Source organism: Sorghum bicolor, chromosome 2 (assembly GCF_000003195.3).
Source record: "Sorghum bicolor cultivar BTx623 chromosome 2, Sorghum_bicolor_NCBIv3, whole genome shotgun sequence".
Taxonomy (NCBI): domain Eukaryota; kingdom Viridiplantae; phylum Streptophyta; class Magnoliopsida; order Poales; family Poaceae; genus Sorghum; species Sorghum bicolor.
In genome coordinates, this window is record NC_012871.2 from 72,401,579 (window position 1) to 72,410,376 (window position 8,798).

Here is an 8,798-nt window from a genome sequence, read left to right on the forward strand (position 1 = left end):
CACCCGCACCCCCCCATCCTCATTGTCACTACTTGGCCTTTTCCTCCTTCATGCCTAGGTTGCCCCCCTCCTCATGCCAACGTCCATCCTCCTCCCTATGTTTCCGCTCAAGCCCCCATCCTCACGCTTAGGGGTATACCTAACGAACCTTAGTCCACATAGGTCCAAGCCTATAATAAAAACTTTCCAACTAAATTATTAGTACTAGCTAGAATTTTAAGACCAAAACTAAAAAAAAAATCCAATATCATTAAATACTTTTATCGGTCAGACTATCCTCTGTTTGATTGATGCCCCCTTGTGCTCGACCTTAGTTGGGTTCGAATTATGTATTCGATTATACCATATTAAATACGAGATATTTTAATAGGTATATACACCCTAGATTCGAATCCTATGTGTGGCACTGCTCATGCCAACGCTAGCTGCCATGTAGCGTTGACACGAAGCTCCCCTTCTTCGCATCGACGTACATCTCCCTCCTTGCACCAATGGTGCTGCCTCTGACTTGACGGAGAAGGTGATATAATTGAGCTTGAGCAGCGCGTCTCCTATGGTAGAGAAGACGAAGACATGAGTACCATTCTCGCCCCCAAGATTCTTACCGAAGTCAGCTACGAGAGATAAGCTGTTATGTTTGAAATAAGTTGTCCTAAACAAAATTATAATCAAGATAACTAACACTCGTAGTACACAACTACTAGTAAGACTAATTAATGTAGGGCTTCCGCTTGCAGGCTTCTGGGAGAGCGAATGAGCTTATAAAGATTGAAATAAATTTAAAAACGAAGGTCCCTTGGTGCACAATCAACCGCGACAGGCTGCCTATGATAATATGGAGATACCGGTAGCGATTGACAGGGGTGCCCCACGTGCCTTTTCTCGAGTGTCGGAGGACAGCGACTGTTGTTGGGCTGGACCCACGTGATAGTCACTCCACGTAGGTACATGCATGCACAAGACACTCTCTTTCGCCTGTGCTGATTAAGAGGGTGTTTTGGACTGCTCTGCTCCACGTTTTTCAGCTCCGCTCTACGTTTTTTAGCCAAACGGTTTCAGCTCCACGCACTCAGTTCGAGAAAAAAAGGTGGAGCTGTGAGAGTACCTAAAGAGGTACTCCACGAACTCCAGTTTGGAGCTGTTCCACGACGGAGTTTATGGAGCAGAGTTCGTGGAGCAGTCCCAAACACCCCCTAAATAACATCATCCACTAATCAGCTCAATTCCGTCGTCTGAATCTGATAGCGATAGGACCAGGAGAACTCGGCAGCTGGCGCCAGGGCGCCACAGCCACATGTACAGGAAGGATTACAGGAAACACACGAAGCTCCCGCGGGCCGCCCTCGTAACTCCTCGTGCGGTCACCCGCGACGGCAGGCTCGCAACCAGCGGCGGCGATCGATCGCCTTCGCCTGCCTGCGGGCTGCAGAAAGTTGGGTAGCGCAGCGCGCATCCCAAGGCCGTCAGCTCGCCACTCATCTACAGTCCACTCCAGTGGCATGCATGCCACCCACCAGCCCCGCTGAGACCGTGGGCGCAATCATAGAATCGGCAGTGTCAGCGTCCGCCAGCCTTTCCCGAGAACGTCGACCAGCTTTTGCCGAGACCGTTGGCTGGTGCTGCCATCGGCCGATCGTCGCGAGGAGAGGACGTGCGCGGACCACGCAGCGGAGCGTTCCTGCTGCGTAGGCGTAGCGACACCGAAGGACGGGTGGGACTGGGGGAGGGAGACGATCGAATTCGAAGCACATGTCCATCCCCAAGCCGAGCCTCGAGCCGCCGAAGAAGAGTGCAAGAGGCGAGCCGAGCGGGGGCTGGGCGGGGCGCAACAGGGCGCTCGGCACATGCCGATGTCGCCCCACTTTTCAGTGCTAGGCGACAACCGGAATATTGTCCAACTATGGCTCGTGCTCAAGGACCATGCCATGCATGCCCCGCGGGCCAGCGCGCGAATGTGCGCCGCGTCCTCTCCTCCTCGCCGCGGATCGGCACGGCAGCGCATTTACGCCCAGCCGCGCTGTGCAGCGCCCGGGCTCCCCTTCCTTCTTCATGGCCTCTGCTTGCTGGGTGTTTGTGTTCCCACCCGGACCCTGCTATTGACTGCGATGCGGTGCGGGGGCGGCGCAGCATTGGTGGCTGGTGTTAAATCTGCGTGACATATAGTTGCCAGGACGAGCAAGGACGTCGCGCCGTCGCGGGCGGCGCCGCGCGACGGAAGGAAAGCACCATCGCTTTTTTTTCATTCGGTTACCCGAGATCTACAGCGGCGGAACTCCGAACCCTCTGGTAGTACCTGCCTGACTGCCTGCCTGCTCCCGTCCGGCAGTCCCGACTGTGCACCTAAAGAAAGCGCCGTCGCTTTCTGCTCCTCTACCGCGGCCGGCAGGCGGCAGGGACCGTCCGTCCCCGCAACTGGTGCTGTCGCAGTCACAAGTCACAACTACCGCGGCCGGCCCGCCGGCACGCCCCCGCATCTGCTCCTCAGTGTCATCCGCCTCCCTTAACTTTCGATGCCTGCTAGACGATGGAATGCTTTAGGCCCAACTAAAGTCTTGTTTGGCTGCCCTCAGGTCTTGTTTAGTTCTAAAAAAAAATTTACAAAATTTTTCAGATTCCTCATGCATTGAGTATTAAATATAGATAAAAATAAAAACTAATTGCACAGTTTGATTGGAATTGACGAGACGAATCTTGAGCCTAATTAGTCCATGATTGGACAATATTTGTCAAATACGAACGAAAATGCTAAAGTATCGATTTCTCAAAATTTTTTGAACTAAACAAGGCCTAAACCAATGACACATCATGATTGGATTGTTCGCCTCCCGTTACCACACTAGTGCAGCAGAGCCCAGAGTAAGATGACACCAAACAGTTATTGGGTTTTATCTTTGATTTTGTTCAGAATCTACCTTTACTACAACCGCACCATGTTGTGCTGCTTATTGGTTCTTCCCACTACACAATTGTCTGTTCAACGTTCAACCACACTTCCCCATCAGCCGTTAATATTTCTTTGTACAACAAAAATGGATATGGCATTGGCGTCTTCGGGGAATCTACAACACACGCCGCTGACACGCAGAAGCAGCGAGGTAGCTAAAATTTTGCTGTAAGCTGGGATCACCAAAGTTCATGTCGTTTTCAGTTAACAATGGAATCATCAGCAGCAATTGCACACTTCGCAGACTGGCAGCAGAGGCACATCAGAAGCTAATGACATGCTCCCCCTTCTCTAAGGGTCAAGCCCTTCCATGGAAAGAAACGGTCAAGCTTTTTCCTCACTTGTCCACCTTTCTTCCTGTGACCATACAATCAAACAACCATTCCCACATGATTAATGGATCAAGCAGGAGCGATGGAAAAGGGAAGAAAGGTATATACTGATTCCGAAACACAATTACCTCTCCTGAACCATGATGTTCGAACAACTTGCCGGATATGGCGCTCGTTCTTCTGTAACAGTTCATCAACCTTGTGTGACTGGGACAACAAAGGGCCTGAGTATTCGACCTTCTCTTCTTGACCATGATCGCCCTGGAGTTTTAAATCACACATTTGTAACAACTTTGATATAAAAGTAGAAACTCGTATCAAGTAAATGACTGACTCATCAACACACCTTGAAGCTATTCTTTGATGACAGAGTACCCCCAAGAAACATAGCGTTTGAGAAGTTCTGAGAGCGATAAGTGTCACAAGAATCAAATGAATCTGGACGCTCTAGCTGCGACCACTTCTTCAGGACTGCACGCTTTGCTGCATCATGAGGCTCCCGGTCTTGGACTTTGGAATTCACGCGTGATATTGATACGTGTATGTCTCTGCTTGGCAGCTCCCTAAGGCCGTCATTCTCTTTAGCTTGGGTCTTACAGTCCTGACCGACCAAAGCGGGAAACTGGCCTCTTGAGCTAGATCTGGTCCGTGATCTAGCAAAAGAACGATCCTCCTGTGGTCTTTTGGCCCATGCAAAACCACTAGATGAAGAAACACTCAATGGCCCTGAGAAAGGTATCTCCTCTCGTGATTCATTCTTAACATGACGAGCACTCTCTTTAACTTGAGCCGCTGAGACTGGTTGTATGTCCGCAAATAGCCTAGCATCACCATTTAGTTTGGTACGATCCTGTATTGTACCATCTTTGGTTGCATTCACATTAGTTTTGGATTCCTGAAAGACAGAAGACAAGCATAAGAGATTTGGTGAGTATTGTTACCATCAACTCAAGTATTCACATAGCTTGGCCAAATTTATCTGTTGATAACATTCAGTGAAGGTATCCAGCCATAGGAAAAAAAATGATACCTCTGTGCTACTTATTATCTGCTTAGGGACTGCAATAGGTTCTCTTGCTGCTCTGCTGAGCCTTGAAGACTTCTTGGATGCTTCTGTCCCGTGCCCTCTGCTACTAGCTTTTCTTCTAAAACAAAAAAGAAAAAGAGAGAAATTAATGTCATTGTTATTGACTATGGCAGTCGTCAGACCCAAAAAAAAAGAACAATGTTCAACTTCCAGTCATTAAATTGTGTACTGGTAACATTTTAAAGCCTTAAGCAGTGCTGGGAGCTGCTCGGCAAAAGGTGGGTTTTTTCAGTTTGTGAAACACACGTTCAGAAGCAAGAATAATTGACAGAACCTAAGTTTCCGGCTTCCTTTACTGCAATAAAATGACTTTAAATTTAAAAATTCCCACCTGAGTGCATCCTCTCGTAACTTTGCATCCATCTCCTTGTTGGGTGCATACTTAGGCAAGCTCGAAGGTTCACACGCATAAGGTTTTGTCCTGAAAAACTGCACAAAAAAAGGGGAATAGATCACACATTATCATGACCGGTGCAATTTTTTTAATTTACACTATGGACAAAGATCGCTAATTTCGACAGTGCTAAACCTAAGGATTTCTTGCCCCGTGTCAATACCATGTAAAAACCAGAAGCACCAAGCTAAATACAAGTTGCACTGACACTTTTATTTTGCACTGCTATTTAAGATTTAGCTTATGATAATACAATTAGGGTGATCTACAATACCCTGATGGCTTGAATATCTGTTTATACACTCGATTTTTTTTTCAAACTATGAGTGAAAATAAATTATTTCATGGATGCACAACAGAAGAAAGGGCGGCAGAAGAACAGAACCAGCCAATTTTGACAAACCAAAAACTTAAATATCCCAATTTCCAAGGTCAAATATTTCCCTCCATTCCAAACTATAAGTCGTTCTGGCTTTTACATAGCTATATCTAGATGCATAGCAAAAACAATGTACTTACAAAAGCCAAAACGACTAGTAATTTGCAACAGAGTAGTATTTTTTCCCAAACTTCCCCATCCAATACAAAATGGGATTAAAGGATATTACATGATGCAATCTTACCTCAGAAGAAAGAGCACCTGATGCAGTACCACGCTTGTAGGGCTCCACTGACAGAAGAGTTTCTAGTAAACTCAATGCATTTTCTGGTACAACTTTAAAAACTTCTCCTAGGGTACTAGGATATGGATGGTGCGGTTTAAATATTGTTGCATGAGGCAACTTCGACTTCTTCCAATAATCATCAGCAGGAGAACCACATAGCTTAAAAATCTTGTGTAGTTGTTCCACCTGAAAAATGAAAGGGATTCTATATCATATTTACATACATCAAGCAAATTCTTGAGAATTCTGACCTCCTGGCAGACTAAAGTGGGAGAGTTCAAAAAGAAAATAAAAGAAAATGAGACTTGTGCTTCTAGTGAATTGGGATTGGAGGAACAGAGCATCTAAAAAGGTTAACCAGAACCCAGAAAGATATGAAGAATCAGGCAGATCAGCAGATGCACCGCAATTAACTTTATTAATTGATGTAACCAAATAGTTACCTCGGTTCTTCCCTGCAGGATAGGTTTCCCACGATACATCTCGGCAAATACACACCCGACACTCCACAAATCAACAGCTGCATCATAGTGAGTTGAACCTAGTAGCAGTTCAGGTGGTCGGTACCACAGAGTAACAACACGGCTGGTCAAAGGATGGTTTTTGCTTGGATCAAAGAAATTTGCAAGACCAAAATCAGCTATCTTTAGAACCCCTTCATTATTCACGAGGAGATTAGCACCCTTGATATCACGATGAACCACACGGCGCGAATGGCAATGCTCCAGTCCTGACAGTAATTGGTTCATGTAGCACTTGAGCTGCAGTAGGTGACAATCAGAGGAAAAGGTCAGGTCGACACTGTGTAACTTCAAAGTTCAACTGGAGGCAACAAATGTAGTTGAAAATACCTGTGCTTCAGTGAACTTGATGTCCGGGGAGGAGCAAAGTCCAGCAAGATCATGCTCCATGTATTCAAATACTAGATAAAGGCTGCATGACAACCGGGAAGTAATCAAGCCTTCCAGTTTCATGACATTTAGATGATCAAGTCTTCTTAATATCTGTATCTCCCTTGCCATGAATCTAACACTCTCTGGCTCAAAATTGTCAAATCGAACCTTCTTCAAGGCAACGATCTTTCCAGTCTCAAGGTCCCTTGCCCTGAATACACTGCTGTATGTGCCTTGCCCAACCTACAAAGAGGTTGCAACGAAACAAGTCTGGGTCACCCAGCAAACAGACGTACAGTAATCCACGGGCTTCGTTACCCTTGTTGCAGACAAAATAAAACTAGCACAATGGTAGTACTACTTTTCCTATTGAGTATGATGACAGACAAGAAACAATAAGAGGTGAAATTCCCTATCAGCAGCGCATACCAACAATGGAGACGGCTAAAACATGTGATGCCTTATAGAAGGAAACACCAGATCACCCAAGTCACCTCCTTTACCTTCACAACAATTGGCTGTTATACTAGTTTATTCTGCGTGTCATATTCCATCACCCAACAGAGTATTACTAGTAACTAACACATGATAAAGGAAACCAGAAAGATACCAACCAGTTAGACCAAATTACAGCCCCAACAACCACCATCCTTCTATAATTCCACATGCAAGCAAAATTTTGTCATGGAAAATGACCCACGAGCTATTGAATTGGATCAGTCACGAAATCACAACCGAAATGAATCACCTAGGAAACCTCAGCCGAAAGCTCCACAGTACCTTCTCCAGCTTCTCGAAGGAGTCAGCCTTGAGCGGGATCCACCCCTGGATGGCCTCCCCGGCAACGGCGCTGAGCCACGGCGGCCACCCGGCAGCCACCTGCTCACCCTCAAGGCTCTTCCGCAGGCTCCGCAGCCGGAAGCTCCGGGACGCGGCCGGCACGACGACGGCGGCCTTTCCTGGCTCCTCCGCTTCCTCCTTGACCTTCTCCGACCTCCTCGCCGCGGACGACGTGCTCCGCAGGGAAGAAGACACGGGCACCGGCAACGGCACCGGAGCAGCAGACTCCTGAGCGCGCGGCTGGCTCCGGTCCCTGAGCCCGCCGGACGAGTCGGCCGCCGGCGTGACCGAGACGGCGTTCTTGGACGCGACGCAGCCCATGGCGGCGGCGGCGCACTACGAGCACCACCAAGCGCCACCAACCATACGCCGAGCTCGCGCACGGACACGGACTAAGATCGGCGCGTGATCTTCACGAGTCGGCTCCTTCTCCGCTCCCGAGGTCCTTGTTCCTCACACCGGTGGCATTGGGCTGAGAGCCGGCGGCCGCGGTGTAGATAATCAAGAACAGAAAGCTTGACTGACCCCTTCCGCCCGCCAACCAAAGGCGTCACGGGTCGAACACGGCACTTGTCAAGAACACGCTGGGCGGCCCGGGACGGGAGAGGGATTGACCTGGAAGTCTAATTAATGATTCGATTAAGACGCGACGCGAGCCATCACGAAAAAATAATGCAGGGCGAGACTTTGTTGACAGCACTGACCGGTGACCGCGCTCCCCCGTCGTCCGTCGACGGCGACGCTTCCTCGTGATCGCGAGGCGTGGTCGGGCGGGGCGGAGACGCAGGCAGGGTCGCAGGGATTATCGAGCGGACGGAAGCACGGAGCACCCGTTGCGGCAAGCGGAAAAGGCAAGGCCTTTCCGTTTCTGCAACCGCGGCCGCTGCGCGGGGACGGATCACGAAACCGCCAGAATTACCGGCGGCGAAGGCGAAGCACAGCCCAGAACTTGGGGCAAGAACGATGGCGCGGCAGCCAAGAACGGCGAAACCCCGCCCTGCCGCGCCGCCGGAACTGGGGAAAAAAAGAAGGATTCGGCGCTGAAATTGGCCGGGGAAACGGCAGCAAGTGGGGAGCGAACTCGATCAGGGGAAGCGAGGGGAGTGGCCGAGTGGGGCGAGCTCGCAGTCGCAGGTGGGGTGGGGAATCGAGCGCGGGGCTTAAAAGGTCCACGCCACGGGACGCGGGCGCGCGGGAGTGATGAGGTTTTCCGCGCACGCTTTTCTCTTTTGGGAGGAGTCGCCGATGAGCGCGAGTGCCTTTGCGCACTGCGCAGCGCAGGGGGAGGCGACTCGGCAAGGCAAGGCATGGCAAGGCGCCGCGCCCCTGCTGTTCTTGTAGCGAGATTAGCGGGGACGTAGGACCCCGTCCATGGCAGCTTTTGATTTTATACGGAACTTTTCAGGTTGGGCCCCTGGAATTTCCAGGTATTCCGGCGTACCATTCCGGTGCACTGCACCGGTAATAACCCCGTACCTGTACCTCTAGTTGGTACTGTGCGGTACGTAGCGGTTCCCGGACGGCCACACAGGCACCGACGCACCGTACGGACTGGGTCCGGTCCGTCTGAATGCCAGGCTCTCCCGCACACGATTTCCGTTCGAAACCAAACACTGTTTCTCGTTTCATGTCAAAATTGCTAC

General features: G+C 49.6%; 1 protein-coding gene across 3 annotated transcripts; it reads right to left on the reverse strand.

Annotated features, from left to right (window-relative positions):
- On the reverse strand, positions 2,858–8,484 carry LOC8060631 (probable serine/threonine-protein kinase At1g54610). Of its 3 annotated transcripts, none has more exons than XM_021453308.1 (10): positions 7,860–8,484; positions 7,096–7,778; positions 6,274–6,558; positions 5,866–6,183; positions 5,381–5,608; positions 4,695–4,792; positions 4,307–4,418; positions 3,623–4,171; positions 3,405–3,537; positions 2,858–3,301 (listed from the first exon to the last, which is right to left on the reverse strand). In XM_021453308.1, exons 2-10 carry the CDS (start codon positions 7,474–7,476, stop codon positions 3,282–3,284), a joined length of 2,124 nt encoding a protein of 707 aa, XP_021308983.1. In that variant the 5' UTR covers positions 7,477–7,778; positions 7,860–8,484; the 3' UTR covers positions 2,858–3,281. The 3 variants fall into 3 exon arrangements, with proteins under 3 accessions (XP_021308983.1, XP_021308982.1, XP_002463130.1); XM_021453307.1 differs by having other exon boundaries at positions 4,307–4,421; positions 7,860–8,483; XM_002463085.2 differs by having other exon boundaries at positions 2,876–3,301; positions 4,307–4,421; positions 7,096–7,770; positions 7,860–8,483.